The sequence below is a fragment of the Salmo salar genome, chromosome ssa05, assembly GCF_905237065.1.
Source record: "Salmo salar chromosome ssa05, Ssal_v3.1, whole genome shotgun sequence".
Classification (NCBI taxonomy): Eukaryota; Metazoa; Chordata; class Actinopteri; order Salmoniformes; family Salmonidae; genus Salmo; species Salmo salar.
Genome location: NC_059446.1, coordinates 36,966,086 through 36,981,191, shown reverse-complemented (window position 1 = coordinate 36,981,191; position 15,106 = coordinate 36,966,086). Strand labels below are relative to the sequence as shown.

Below are 15,106 nucleotides of genomic sequence, written 5' to 3'. Positions count from 1 at the left end.
GAACATTTTCAAAGATATGCCGTGCTCCTTTTGTATAAAACTCCCGCTTTGGTACTTCCTTGTTGTTTTTACCTCGGTCCTCTCCCTGTCTGTGGTGTGATGGTGAGCTGTGTCATTACTGTGTTGTGGTTAGTGTGTCTGTCTGTGTGACCTATGGGAGTCATTGGGAAATTAAATCACCATGGTCTGATGAGTGACATGACCATAGAATTAGAACTGTAGTTCTTTGGATGCATTACGGTGTAGTGAGTGACGTTGTGTTCTGTGATAGGTGGTGTGTCCCCGACATGTCTATAGCTGACTGATGTATACCCCCCTTAGGACCAGGTGGTATCCCCCCCAGAGGCCTGCTTGGCGACGGCCCCAACGACCCCCGAGGAGGAACCCTGCTCTCAGTCACAGGAGAGGTCATCGAACCCAGGTGAAAGAGGCGCCGTCGTTGTTAGTGTAGTTTTACCGTCATTGAGTTAATCAATTGCATTCTTATAGCACCTTTTTGAATTTCTGTGAACAACTGGCTTATTCTGTGTTCTCTTTGTGTCCAGTCGTGGAGGAGGCTTCATTGGCGCCCCCCCACCACAACAGGGGCCCCCCATGCACATGACCCAGATGGTTGGCGGGCCTCCTCCGGACATGAGGCCGCCTCACGACATGAGAGGATCCCCCATGGGTGAACCCAGAGGCATGATGGGAGAGCCCCGGGGACCCCCCATGAGTGAACCCAGAGGCATGATGGGAGAGCCCCGGGGACCCCCCATGGGTGAACCCAGAGGCATGATGGGAGAGCCCCGGGGACCCCCCATGGGTGAACCCAGAGGCATGATGGGAGAGCCCCGGGGACCCCCCATGGGTGAACCCAGAGGCATGATGGGAGAGCCCCGGGGACCCCCCATGATGGAGCCCAGGGGACCCCCCATGGAGACAAGAGGTAACCACATCACAGTATTAACATCAAGTCCAATTAGTCTCTTTTTTTATTAGCAGACATTTTATAAGAAGCATTATTGCCATAATTTAGAACTGTGTGGAAAACAGGTGTAAAAGCTCCTGTGCTTAGACTAGTTAGATCAGATCTGTAATGAGTAATCACGTGAGGAATGGCTGTTTCTAAAGGTCGTGACCCCAGAGCGGTGGACACCCGTGGACCAGTGTCAGGCCAGAGGGTTCCCATGGCCCAAGGAATGCAGGGTCCCCCCCCTCACTCCATGAATCCTAATGCCCCTCCAACTGCCAGACCGGTACTGCCTAGCTACAGCAAATGTCTTCACTACATTAGGTCTTCTTGTCAATGAAAACAGTTCTAATAACATTTTTTTTCAGGGTCCTGGTGTACCACAGTCCGGAGGTAGCTTCAGCCCAGGGCAAAGCCAGGTGACCTCACAGGACCATGAGAAGGTGGGTTTGTCATGTCACGATTAACTTTCAGTTTCACCTTAAAATGCCTGGCTAGTACTAGAAGATATTGGCTCAGATTAGTGTTGGCTGTCTAGAGAAACTGGAGCATCTGGTGCCTTCAGAAAGTATTCACATCTATTGACTTTTTCCATATTTTGTGTTAAAGTGGGATTGGAATCTATTTAATTGTGGTCAATGATCTGCACAAAATACCCTAATGTCAAAGTGGAAGAAAAATTTAAACATTTGTAAAAAAATTAAAAAAAAATAAATAAACACTGTCTTGATTACATAAGTATTCAACCCCCTGAGTCAACGCATGTTAGAATTGGCAGCGATTACAACTGTGTCTCGAAGAGCTTTGCACACCTGGATTGTGCAACATTTGCCCATTTTATTATTTTGAAAATCCTTCAAGCTCTGTCAAATTGTTTGTTGATCATTGCTAAACAACCGTTTTCAGGTCTTGCCATAGCTTTTCATGTCGATTTAAGTAAAAACGGCCACTCAGGAACATTCACGGTCTTCTTGGTAAGCAACTCCAGTGTAGATTTGGCCCTGTGCTTTAGGTTTTTGTCCTTCTGAAAGGTAAATTTGTTGCCTAGTGTCTGTTGGAAAGCAGACTGAACCAGGAGTTCCTCTAGAATTTTGCCTGTACTTAGCTCCATTCTGTCTTTATTTTTTTATCCTAAAAAGCTCCTCAGTCCTTAACGATTACAATCATGCCCATAACATGATGCAGCCACCACTATGCTTGAAAGTATGGAGAGTGGTACTCGGTCATGTTGTATTGGATTTGCCACAAACATAACACTTTGTATTCAGGACAAAAAGGTAATTGCTTTGCTTCATTTTTTGCAGTATTACTTTAGTGCATTGTTCAAACAATGCATGTTTAGGAAAATGTTATTCTGTACAGGCTTGCTTCCTTTTCACTCAGTTCAGCAGGTTAGTATTGTGGCATACATAACCTTTGGAAAGTATTCAGACCCTTTTACTTTTTCAACATTTTGTTACGTTACAGCCTTATTCTAAAAGGGATAAAGTCCTCAGAAATCTACACACACAACCCCATAATGACAAAGTGAAAACAGGTTTTTAGAAATGTCTGCCAATTTTATACAAATTAAATCAATGCCTTATTTAAATAACCATTCAGACCCTTTGCTATGAGACTTGAAATTGAGCTCAGGTGCATCTTGGTTTCCATTGATCATTCTTGAGATGTTTCTACAACTTGATTGGACATGATTTGGAAAGGCACACACCTGTCTATATGAGGTCTCACAGTTGACGGTGCAAGTCAGAGGAAAAACCAAAACATGAGGTTGAAGGAACTGTCCCTGGAGCTCCGAGACAGGATTGTGTCAAGGCACAGATCTGGGGAAGGGTACCAAAAAATGTCTGCTGCATTGAAGGTCCCCAAGAACACAGTGGCCTCCATCATTCTTAAATGGAAGAAGTTTGGAACCACCAAGACTCTTCCTAGAGCTGGCCACCCGTCCAAACTGAGCAATCGGGGGAGAAGGGCCTTGGTCAGGGAGGTGACCAAGAACCCGATGGTCACTCTGACAGAGTTCCTCTGTGGAGATGGGAGAACCTTCCAGAAGGAGAACCATCTCTGCAGCACTTCCCTACGGTGAAGCATGGTTGTGGGGATGTTTGTCATCAGCAGGGACAGGGAGACTAGTCAGGATCGAGGCAAAGATTAAGTACAGAGATCCTTGATGACAACCTGCTTCAGAGTGCTCAGGACCTCCGGCTGGGGTGAAGGTTCACCTTCCAACAGGACAACCACCCTAAGCACACAGCCAAGACAACGCAGGACTGGCTTCGGGACAAGTCAGTTACAGTAGAAGGGGCAACCTGTCTTCGTTTTATAGGAACCTCTTTGGTTGGCCTTGTTTTTCTAAACCGACAACCTGCCAGGAAGTGGTCGCTGCTCCCACATCTGTAGCAGTGCTGGCAGTACTCCTCTGATCTGCTCTGATGACAGTGGAAGCACCTTCTCATACGGACACGGTTTGGGGTTGCATAGTATCGCTGTGGTGCATATCTCTGCTGGAACTGTGCTGTTTCTCTCACCCTTGGTTTGTATCTCGGCTGGGATACTTTACCTGTGGTTCATATCGCTGTTGATGTAACTGGACGGTTTCTCTCATCCGTCCTAGACCACGAGCTGGCCAGTGCTGCTGCGTGGGGCCTTGTGCTTTATAATGCGTTGTCGTGTTATCCTGTTCTCTGCTTGGTGGTGGGGGATATTGCTGCGGTATGAACACAGGTTGTTAAATGGGTTCTATGATTTGTGAGACTTCAGCACTCAAGTTCTTTAACACCATCATATCAGACCTCAGTTATTTTTTTGTCCTAAGGTAGCAGCAATTGACAGAACCAACACTGTGGTCGTTGACTTCAAACAAATGACATGAATGTTTTAGACTTTCATGTTATCAGTCATTCAGTGAAGAATAGCATAGTCAGTCAAGCGTTTTCACACATTCACACGTGTAACCCCACTTCCCCTGTTATTTCACGAAAAAAAAAATGTATGAAATGTATGCATTGTAAGTCGCTCTGGATAAGAGCGTCTGCTAAATGACTAAAATGTAAATGTAAGTCTCTGATTGTCCTTGAGTGGCCCAGCCAGAGCCCGGACTAGAACCCGCTCGATCATCTCTAGAGAGACCTGAAAATAGCTGTGCAGCAACGCTCCCCATCCAACCTGACAGAGCTTGAGAGGATCTGCAGAGAAGAATGGGAGAAACTTTCTAAATACAGGTGTGCCAAGCTTGTAGAGTCATACCCAAGAACACTCAATGCTGTAAATGCTGCCAAAGGTGCTTCAACAAAGTACTGATTTTTAAGGGTCTAAATACTTATGTAAATGTGACATTTCAGTTTATTTTTAATACATTCGCAAATATTTCTAAACCTGTTTTTGCTTTGTCATTATGGGGGAAAACAATTTAATATATTTTAGAATAAGGCTGTAACATAACAATGTGGAAAAAGTCAAGGGGTGTGAATACTTTCCGAAGGCACTAACTATAATGTTGATCCATCCTCAGTTTTCTGCCATCACAGCCATTCAACTCTGAAACTGTTTTAAAGTCACAATTGGCCTCGTGAAATCCCTGAGCGGTTTTCTTCCTCTCCGGCAACTAAGTTAGTAAGGACGCCTGTATCTTTGCAGTGACTGGGTGTATTGATACACCATCCAAAGTGTAATAACTTCACCATGCTCAAAGGGATATTCAATGTCTGCTTTTTTTAAATTAAATTTTTTAACCCATCTACCAATAGGTGCCCTTTGCGAGGCATTGGAATACCTCCGTTCTTTGTGGTTGAATCTGTTTGAAATGTTCTGCTCGACTGAAGGGACCTTTAAAATTATGTGTGGGGTACAGACATGAGGTAGTCATTCAAAAATAGTTTAAACACTGTTGTATTCAGAGTCCATGCAACTTATTATGTGACTTGTAAAGCACATTTATACTCTTGCACTTATTTAGGCTTGCCATAACAAAGGGTTTGAATAGTTATTGCCTCAAGACATTTCAGCTTTTCCACTTTTATTGATTTGTAAAAAAGAAACACAATTCCACTTTGACATCATGGGTTGTTGTGTGTAGGCCAGTAACAAATCACAACTTTAAATGCCGGCTGTAACACAACAAAATGTGAAAAGTCAAGGGGTGTGAATACTTTCTGAAGGCACTGTACTGTGCAGCCGTCTTCATCGACCTGGCCAAGGCTTTCGACTCTGTCAATCACCACATTCTTATTGGCAGACTCAATAGCCTTGGCTTCTCAAATTACTGCCTCGCCTGGTTCACCAACTACTTCTCAGATAGTTCAGTGTGTCAAATCGGAGGGCCTGTTGTCTGGACCTCTGGCAGTCTCTATGGGGGTGCCACAGGGTTCAATTCTCGGGCCGACTCTTCTCTGTATATATAAATGTCGTCACTCTTGCTGTTGGTGATTCTCTGATCCACTTCTACGCAGATGACACCATTCTGTGTACATCTGGCCCTTCTTTGGACACTGTGCTAACAAACCTCCAAATGAGCTTCAACGCCATACAACACTCCTTCCGTGGCCTCCCAACAGCTTTTAAATGCTAGTAAAACTAAGTGCATGCTCTTCAACCGATTGCTGCCCGCACCCTCCCGGCCAACTAGCATCACTACTCTGGACGATTCTGACCTAGAATATGTGGACAACTACAAATACCTAGGTGTCTGGTTAGACTGTTAACTCTCCTTCCAGACTCACATTAAGCATCTCCAATCCAAAATTAAATCTAGAATTGGCTTCCTATTTTGCAACAAAGCCTACTTCACTCATGCTGCCAAACATACCCTTGTAAAACTGACTATCCTACCGATCCTTGACTTTTGTGACATTTACAAAATAGCTTCCAACACTCTACTCAGCAAACTGGATGTAGTTTATCACAGTCCCATCCGTTTTGTCACCAAAGCCCCATATACTACCCACCACTGCGACCTGTATGCTCTCGTTGGCTGGCCCTCACTACATATTCGTCACCAAACCCACTGGCTCCAGGTCATCTAAGTCTTTGCTAGGTAAAGCCCCACATTATCTCAGCTCACTGGTCACCATAGCAACACCCACCCGTAGCACACGCTCCAGCAGGTATATTTCACTGGTCATCCCCAAAGCCAACACCTCCTTTGGCCGCCTTTCCTTCCAGTTCTCTACTGCCAATGACTGGAACGAATTGCAAAAATCATTGAAGCTTGAGTCTTACCTCTCCCTCTCTAACTTTAAGCGTCAGCTGTCAGAGCAGCTTACCGATCACTGTACCTGTACACAGCCAATCTGTAAATGGCACACCCAACTACCTCATCCCTATATTATTACTTACCCTCTTGCTCTTTTGCACCCCAGTATCTCTACTTGCACATCATCTGCACATTTATCACTCGTGTTAATGCTAAATTGTAATTATTTCACCTCTATGGCCTACGTCCCTACTCTTCTACATTTGCACACACTGTACATAGATTATTTTTTTTTTATTGTGTTATTGACTGAACGTTTAACTCTTTTTGTTGCACTGCTTTGCTATATCTTGGCCAGGTCGCAGTTGTAATTGAGAACTTGTTCTCAACTGGCCTACCTGGTTAAATAAAGGTGAAATAAAAAGCTTAAACCCCAACTTTTAAATGAAAGGTCTGTCTGTCCTAACCTGTCAGCGGTCTGGGAAGGAAGTTATTGAGGAATGGGATGAGAAGAGGATGACATCTCAAGCACTTGGCTTTGTGGAGACAACTTGGGGCTCAGTGCTTTCTTTGGCTACCTGAAGAGTAACGAGTCAGGGCGACAAAAGAACCAATGCATTAGCACTCAATGAAAAGCCATTTATTTCAATGCAATAACAACCAATGGAATACACTACATGACATAGTTATTCAATGGAAAAATGAGAACGCGTAAACTATTTTGAAAGATCTGACTTTCCTTCTGTATCCAAATGCTGTGCTTTTGGAGGTATTTTGGTTTTAACATTACTGCCTGTCAATATCTGATCTGAGAGCAGTGTGGTTCACCAGTTTGTCTATTGTTTTCCAGGCTGCCTTGATCATGCAGGTGCTGCAGCTGACCCCAGAACAGATTGCCATGCTGCCCCCAGAGCAGAGGCAGAGCATCCTCATCCTCAAAGAGCAGATCCAGAAGACGGCCGGGGCGCCCTAAAGAACAACCAATTTCTTGTCCCCTATGTCGACGTCACCTCATCCTAATTTCAAACATTTTGTAGATTGTTTTGTATTATATTGTCTTTTTTTAATGGAAGATTGAAGTGAGTGCTTGTGATTTGAAGAATGTCAGTTCATCTTCAAATGGCAACACTTCAACAGAAGTGTTGCTGGATGTTATGGGTTTTCATATTGTCTATCAAAAATAGATGAGAACAATTTCAGTACTGTATTTTATTCAGCGGGATGTTGGTATGTACAGGTGAGGATTTAAAGTGTCATTGTAGATTTAAAATAAACTATTTGCTCAAAAAGGACATACAAATTAAGTAGGTTGAGGTGGAAGAGTCCTCACATTTACAAAATAATTCCAAGGAAAGTACATTTGTATACGTGACTCATTTGCTATAGAACAGATTCTGTGGCTTTGACTGGCAATGCCTCGCCCTCATTTAACATTTCAGTGCACCTGTGGCTTTGACTGGCAATGCCTCGCCCTCATTTAACACTTCAGTGCACCCGTGTCGTTTACAAGGAAATGGATATACAGTAGGGCTTTTGTATAAACATTGCTATCATTTCCTTGAAAGCCTCAGTGTCATGTTCAGCTAGAAATGCTGTGAAGAGCCAAGTTTGATTTCTTATTCTACACTGAATAAAACATATTTAAAGTGTTTGCGTTGAAATATTTCATATGCACAAAAAGCTTATTCCTCATTTTGTGAAGATTTCTGATTTGTCTATGTGCAAGGCTTGTCAGTTTTCTATGAAACAGCAGAATCCAAAAAGGTATTAAGGGCTGATATTCTACAGCATGTCAGGATCTGTCATGTTCAGATTCTTGTCAAAAATATATTCTCCCCCCCTCAATTTCTTGACATCCAATTGGTTATAGTCTTGTCCCATCGCTGCAACTCCCCTACAGACTCAGGAGAGGCGAAGTTGAAAGCCATGCATCCTCCGAAACATGACCCTGCCAAGCCACACTGCTCGCTTAACCCGGAAGTCAGCCGCACCAATGTGTAGGAGGAAACACCGTCCAGCTCGCGACCGAAGTCAGCTTGCAGGCGCCCAGCCCGCCACAAGGAGTCGCTAGAGGAAGGAAATCCCAGCCGGCAGCACTGCTGCACCACTCAGGAAGCTCCCAGATGAATTGTTTTAAAAACATATTTTTGCAAACATTTTGGAAGACCAAAGAGCCAGCTTTGGTAGGGGGGCAGATTAGACATTGTTTTGCTCAGAAGTTCTCCTTGTTGAAGTAGAATTTGGTCTTTCGGGGATCGACGTCTGTGTATTTGACACATTTCTTTGACAAGACGGTAGCTAAGACCACAGGGCCACACAAGAACGTGCCCACCACTGACCTGTAGACATTGATAAGAGAGACATATATAGTAGTTTAGTCAATGAAGGGTACAGTCCAAGCTATATGTAATACCCTTGTTGTTAAAGATGCAGAAATCGCTCTGCCATTTCTTGGTCGCTAAAATTCTAAAAAGCTTATTTCTCTCATTTTGTGCACATAAGAACGGGAAGCATAGAAATAGCTCCCATTGAACAGATGTACAGCTTCTTAGACTTGTGAATTTGGTAGGGTCGCCCCAAAAAGTTACATATTGCAGCTTTAACTACTGTCCAGAACTAATTTATAAGGGAATATTGTCATCTCAAGACGTGTTGTAAACAAACGTACGTCGGATTCTCTTTGCACACTTGTTCAAACTCCTTATCCCAGTTGGGCCTGCCGTAGTTGGTTTTCTGCTTCAGACCAGTGACCACATCCGTGTCCGCATCCGCATGAACCATCACATGAGTTGCCTATGGAGAAGAAAGATAGTGAACAGACGCTACCACAACTACTGCATGTCTCACAGTGGAATATGGTAATACAGATTGTTGGTGGGTGTATGTATGCTGCCTTACGTACATGGCTCTGATCCCATCCAGTGAGGTAGAGTTTGTAGGTGAGGAAGTTTCCCATGCCTCTCTCCTCCATCTCCCTCTCCAGCACCTGCAACAGATCTGCAAACCACTCGAATGCATGCGTCTCCCTGCACAGCCAATAGAAGTAGATCTGCAACCAGGAAGTAAATATGAGGATGTGATTTCAAACAATTCAATACCGAAGCTATAACATGCTATGCTGGCAAAAGTCCATGATAAATACTAATGTTCACAGAGACATTCAGGTGCATCGTGGAATTAGAGTGGTTTGCAGGACTAAAGCCGTCTGGTTAGTAGCTTCAATGGAACGCCAGAGAGTATCAATATGTTCCCTACTTTTCTGGTGCGTAGCTCAGGGTTGGAGTCCTTGAATTTGTACCAGATGGACTTGAGGATGGAGGCGAAGGGGGTGACTCCGATTCCAGCCCCAACCAGCATGGCGACTTCGTAGTCAAACACATCCTCACTGGCCGTACCAAACGGTCCATCCACACCCATTCTGAGGGACAGGTCAAAGGTCAAGCCATCAAACAGGATAGGAGGGCAGAAAGATTTGACCAGCTAAACCTAATTCCTATGCATTCAGGAATGGTTTCCAACTTAAACTGTGCATGAAACTTGGACCTTTCACAGAAATCATGCATTGATGCCCCTTATCCTCCCCATCAACAAAGATGAGGAGCTTGCTGCTACATTATAAGCCATTGTCTGCTTTTCAATAAAGATAACTTACTTCGGTCCCTGAGCCCCCTCAGGGAGCTGCTCCACGATGCTGATGAGTTTCTGGGTCCAGTCACCTACAGAGCGAATGTGCACGCTGAAGAAGTCCTCCTCGGGGGCAGAGGTCATGGTGAAGGGGTGCCACTCCAGCTGGGAGATGGCTGGGCAGTTGAGGAAGACGTACTGGCCCACGTCCATTTTGAAACCATTCTTCACCAACTGCAGTTCCAGTACTTTGGACGGCCGAATCACTATCTAAGAGGGGAGCGTTAGAGAAACAGATATTGATTATCTGGCCATGGAAAGGAAAATACAATTATTGTCAATTACACAGAATAGTTAGTAGTTACTGCAGTGCACACGTACCTTTCTGTATTTGACAGCCTGAATGTAGCGGATGAAGCGCAGCAAGCGCTCACACACATAGAGGACCATGGGACCTATCACCCACATCCAGGTCTATAAAGGACATGGGAACACAGGATATACTGTATCTAAGACGATTCTCTTAAGTTATTTTTGATTGTAGGTGATATTATTACATGTCATTGAGGAACCTCTTACCTGTGGGAACCCCCCTGCAAACTGAGGGACGGGACACATTTTTTTCTTCCCCCAGTCTTCTATATGATCTTTACAGAAGGTGATATTATATGGTGGATTGGAGTTTGTTTGACCTCGAACTATGCGTCTGTAGGGACAAAGGACACAACCATTGACTTGTAATCCAAAACAAACATTTACTCTTAAAAGGTGCACTATGCAGAAATCGATCCACCATTTCCTGGTTGCAAAAATCCTAATACAGTAGTTAGCATAATTTTAGTTTATGTGACAAAACAAGCAAGTATAGTGTAGAGAATCATTGCACCATCTAAACCTCTGTGAAATACCTTTTCCATAACAACAAATATTGTCAGCTGTTTGAAGCTGGTGTACTAAACCGAAAGTAAAAGACGCAAAAACTAAACTTAAAAACAGGAAACATAGAAATAGTGCACATAGAACAGATCTACTTCTTAGATTTGCTTTCAATGAGATTTATAATTGACATTTCTACGTGAATTTGGTCAGATATTGTAGCTTTAAAATGACTGGGAGCTGGGACTGAGAGAGCGCGCCTTACCCGGCTCCATGGATGACCAGCCCAGCAAAAAAGACAATGAAGAGGTGGTGTGTGAACCAGAAGACCTCGAAGTAGCTGCGCCTGATGAACTCCATGGACGAGGTGATCATAAGGATGAGTGCCAGTGTGATGATTACGCCCGTGATCCCAGCGATGGTGGTGAACAACAGGAGGTTCGGAGTCTGAGGCAGAAGGAGCCAATCAGAATGCACCCAAGTCATTCACATGACCTCTAGGCCTATATAAAACTTCTACAAAGACTTGTGCCAGGAGTTTGTTTGGTATACCAGACCTGACTAGGAAAAACTTGGTGCCCTAATTACAATAACATACAAAGAATTATAATACAGTACTAAACAAATGATTAAAACTCCAATGGCTTGCAAGCCGTACAGTGGTTGTAGAGCGGATTGGGTTCAAGTAGGTGGTGTTGCCCGAGTCGTTCAGTCTGGACAGGGCCATGCTGAGGGCATCATACTCTCCATGCCAGCTGTTGTAGTACCGCTCCACGTTCAGCAAATGGGCAATGATGTGAACCGCTGCCACAAAACAAGAGGAAATAGACAGTTTAACTTTTCATTTAGCATTAGGAATAGAATGGAGATTCCTATGCGTTCAACAGGATCATTCCACTCCAGGAAGAATAGCTGCTGCTTTGGCAAAATCTAATGGGGATCTGAATAAACCACCCCCAAATTTGACATCCATTCAGGGCAGCGCAGGTAAATTAGTTGAACTTTAGATCTGAGTCACTGCCTTGATTGGATACCACTACTCCATTCTATAGAAAAACTCTTATTTAAGAATTGAAAAGTGTGGAAATTGGCACAATCTATGTTGAAATGGTTTAATCTACTTTGAACCATGTACTGTTACGGCACAGGGATAATAACATAAAAGAAGCAGTGTCTGAATGTCGTTCTCCATTCCTCAAGCATTTCAATCTACGTTGAACCATGTACTGGTATTTAAACAGAAGCTGAGGTTTTCAATGACATCTACAATATCGCCTGAATAGTCCATCAGGCAATATCAAAAGATACTGGATGAATGTTCAAATGTTCTATCGAATGTGTCAGATCTGTTTACTCTGTTCTTCTTGAGAAATACTTTGTAAGGCCTTTAGTCTCTCTGAGGTCAGGATCTCCACATCCAACAACCCTAGTAAGTCAATTTCCAGCTTCAGTCTCCTGGTCTTTTTTCACCCCTTGACCTTATTGTGCCTTCACCACAATAAGAAAGTGTCATATTTTGTGTTGACCAAATAATGCTGGTAATAATTTCAAATAAATCTTTAACGTTTCATCACCATTGTCACCTAAAATCGAACTTTGTTTACGACTAGATTACTTATCAGTGCATGAGAAAGTAAAGGCTTCAGGTTAGGGTTTTTTCGGCTGGTTATCTGACCAGGAAGCAAGCGTCGCATACCTGTCATCAGGACAATCATGTAGGCCACCAGCTTGTGGAAACTGATATTTTTGTCCAGCTGCTTCCTCATAGTTCGCCCACAGCACTGAAACAGCAACACAAGGAAGTTCAAGACAAATTAGGAAGACGATAATGAAAGTCAATTAAAAGCCACGAACCTTTAATATATTGGCAAAGCACTTCAACCAATACAAGTCCGTTCTGTTATAGTTATCATCAGACAATATAACTATACAGTAATGTACAGAGGAATGTTTGCCACAAGATGCTGTGACGACAAATTAGGCAATAATTGCAAGACCCCTTGGCTAAACCCTTAGGATTAGTTTTACCACGAAGGAGCCGCGGACAAGAGACAGCAGGTTCCGACACACAGGCAGCAGGATCAGCAGGCAGTTGAAGTTGAGGACGGCAGCAGGGGCTCTGGCCCAGGCCAATGCGGACTGAAAGCCCAAAGACACCCATGTCAACCTCTGCAGTGTGTTATCCTATACATACCCTCTGTAACATCTGTCCTATCATAAGGAATGGTGTAAACTACAGGTAAAACTCAGTTAAAACTTTGTAACTAAATAGAAACAAATTCAACAGACAATTCCAATTTGAAGTCAGATACTTCATACTTGTCCTATTTAAAAATCATAGGAATACATTATTAATTGAGCATTTACAGTATACTATGTTTATACTACCCAAGGCCTAAATATTATGGTAAGACTCACCCCTAAAAGGTGTCGCGTGTAGAAAAACCGATCCCCCAAGTCGTACAAGAAGTAGAACCAGACAAAGAGGAATATGTTGATGGCCATCCAGACCACCTGTAAATCCAGCCAGGAAAAGATGACCAAAACAGCAGGATTGGGAATATTGTAGTCTTCTATTTATTACTCTTAAAAATAACATGCATTCCTCTCAAAATAACATATCTTGCCATTGTCTAGACTTGACAGTTCATGCAGCTTTAGTATTCTGATCATAGTTCTGCCTTTACAAAAAAAGATTGCAGTCAGAGTGCAGTATAACTGCAGTACAACTGGAGTTAAAGTGCAGTCTAACTGCAGTATGTTGCAAATACTGCGTCCAAAATAACACTTTTTTTACTACAGTAATTTTGCAAAATGCAGTTATTCTGCAATGTATTTATTTTACCTTTATTTAACTAGGGAAGTCAGTTACGAACAAATTATTATTTACAATGACGGCCTACCCCGGACGACGCTGGGCTAATTGTGCGCCGCCCTATGGGACTCCCAATCACGGCCGGATGTGATGCAGCCTGGATTCGAACCAGGGACTGCAGTGACGCCTCTTGCAATGAGATGCAATGCCTTGGACCACTGCAATTACTGCGTCCAAAATACCACAGTCGACTGCAGTTTAAAAACTGTAATCTTTTTTTGTAAGGGTGATCATGGAATTCCCGAACGAGTCATGCACTGACACTACATTTTAAAAGTGTCTACCCTGTCCACAGTGTGTCCGGATTCCCTTTTCCCGCGCTATTTTCAAATGACTGCATTCTACAAACAGTGGAATAGGCTAAATATGATAACACAAAAACTGGTGGCAGTAGCTACCTATGTAGCTAGCCAGTAAGCAACGCTAAAGCGATTGCAAACGGGTTAGCCTAACTCTAGCCAAACCAAACATATTAGCTAGCGTGTATGAGGCCAGTAGACACGTGCCTTCACACGCTAGGAACGTATTTCCTTCAACTTTATTATAAAAAGCTGCCTCTCGGTCCAAAAGACACGTTTTCTGGAGACATGCGGGAGAATAGGTGATGTCGTCGCCCAATGTATGCCCTTTCGGTAGCCTGATTGCGTTCAGACTAATGAGAAACCCGCACACAATGCATCCCTGACCACCTCGTGAAGTGGTCAGCCAGATCTGTACAATATCAGATCACGAAGCGAATAGACCCGTCTTTTCAATGCAATCTTGGTATTCTGGTAGCAGAAGTAGCATGTAAGTGTCAAGTGTAGACACGACCTTTTGGGGGTTCAGTAAAGCTAACCAAGTTATCGTATTTTGCGCATTTGGAGAGATATTACGCATCTGGGGCATCACGCAAATGCGCTTTGTCTGGCAGTCCTTAAAAGCCCAAATACATGTATCGCATTCACTGAAATGATACATTGACTATAGCCTACATGATCCAATATGATTAAGGTAATACATCATGTTCTTACCAGTATGAAGTATGTCAGTCCATGGTTAATGATCCAGTTGCCCATTTTGAAGGACTTTCGCCGTCCACCACTACTGGTCTTTAAGCCGTTACCTGTCGTTTTTATACAGTGCACCTGTTCAAACCCCACCCATTTAAGGTCAGTGGTCAAAGTCATGCCAAGGAAATACAGACCATAAAATTGCATTTCCTCAGGGAGGAGGTAATCATTTATATTTGTTAAGAGCGCGTCAGAATCCCATTTCCCACGCCTTTAGAATGAGGAAGACTTTTTTTGACCGAATATGGTTGGCTCTTGACCGACTATGGTTGACAAAGCGATAACATGTTATATTGTTTTGCAAATGTATTAAAAAAACAAACAGAAATACCTTATTTACATAAGTATTCATACCCTTTTCTGTGATATTCGAAATTGAGCTCCAGTGCATCCTGTTTCCATTGATTGTCCTTGAGATGTTTTTACAATTTGATTGGATTCCACCTGTGGTAAATTCATGATTTGGAAAGGCACACACCTGTCTATATAAGGTCTCACAGTTGTCAGAGCAAAAACCAAAACATGAGGTCAAAGGA

The 15,106-nt window shown here is 43.3% G+C and overlaps 2 protein-coding genes across 9 annotated transcripts in view; one reads left to right on the top strand and one right to left on the bottom strand.

Moving 5' to 3' along the window:
- Window positions 1-7,792, top strand: part of cstf2 (cleavage stimulation factor, 3' pre-RNA, subunit 2) — a 28,590-nt gene extending 20,798 nt beyond the window's left edge. For all 8 annotated transcript variants that reach the window (XM_014199760.2, XM_014199759.2, XM_014199758.2 and 5 more), the window contains 5 exons: window positions 322-421; window positions 546-928; window positions 1,114-1,238; window positions 1,321-1,395; window positions 6,994-7,792. In XM_014199760.2, the coding sequence (XP_014055235.1) occupies window positions 322-421; window positions 546-928; window positions 1,114-1,238; window positions 1,321-1,395; window positions 6,994-7,116 (806 nt within the window). In that variant the 3' untranslated portion in view covers window positions 7,117-7,792. The remainder of the gene's footprint in view (window positions 1-321; window positions 422-545; window positions 929-1,113; window positions 1,239-1,320; window positions 1,396-6,993) is intronic.
- Window positions 6,768-14,901, bottom strand: nox1 (NADPH oxidase 1). The gene is made up of 13 exons (XM_014199854.2): window positions 14,532-14,901; window positions 13,062-13,157; window positions 12,672-12,782; window positions 12,340-12,424; window positions 11,302-11,447; window positions 10,909-11,090; window positions 10,347-10,473; window positions 10,149-10,241; window positions 9,796-10,037; window positions 9,399-9,561; window positions 9,046-9,192; window positions 8,812-8,936; window positions 6,768-8,482 (listed from the first exon to the last, which is right to left on the bottom strand). The coding sequence occupies exons 1-13, from the start codon at window positions 14,715-14,717 to the stop codon at window positions 8,356-8,358; spliced, it is 1,830 nt and encodes a 609-aa protein (XP_014055329.1). The 5' UTR covers window positions 14,718-14,901; the 3' UTR covers window positions 6,768-8,355.
- Between the last annotated feature and the right edge of the window lie 205 nt (window positions 14,902-15,106).

Bases quoted from the DNA above. Each gene is read 5' to 3' on its own strand.
- nox1 (XM_014199854.2), bottom strand. From the start codon at position 14,717: ATGCAATTTTATGGTCTGTATTTCCTTGGCATGACTTTGACCACTGAC. The intron at 10,038-10,148 runs GTACGTGTGCAC...CTCCCCTCTTAG, and splicing joins AGGCTGTCAAATACAGAAAG to ATAGTGATTCGGCCGTCCAA. The intron at 9,193-9,398 runs GTAGGGAACATA...TCCTGGTTGCAG, and splicing joins CTGAGCTACGCACCAGAAAA to ATCTACTTCTATTGGCTGTG.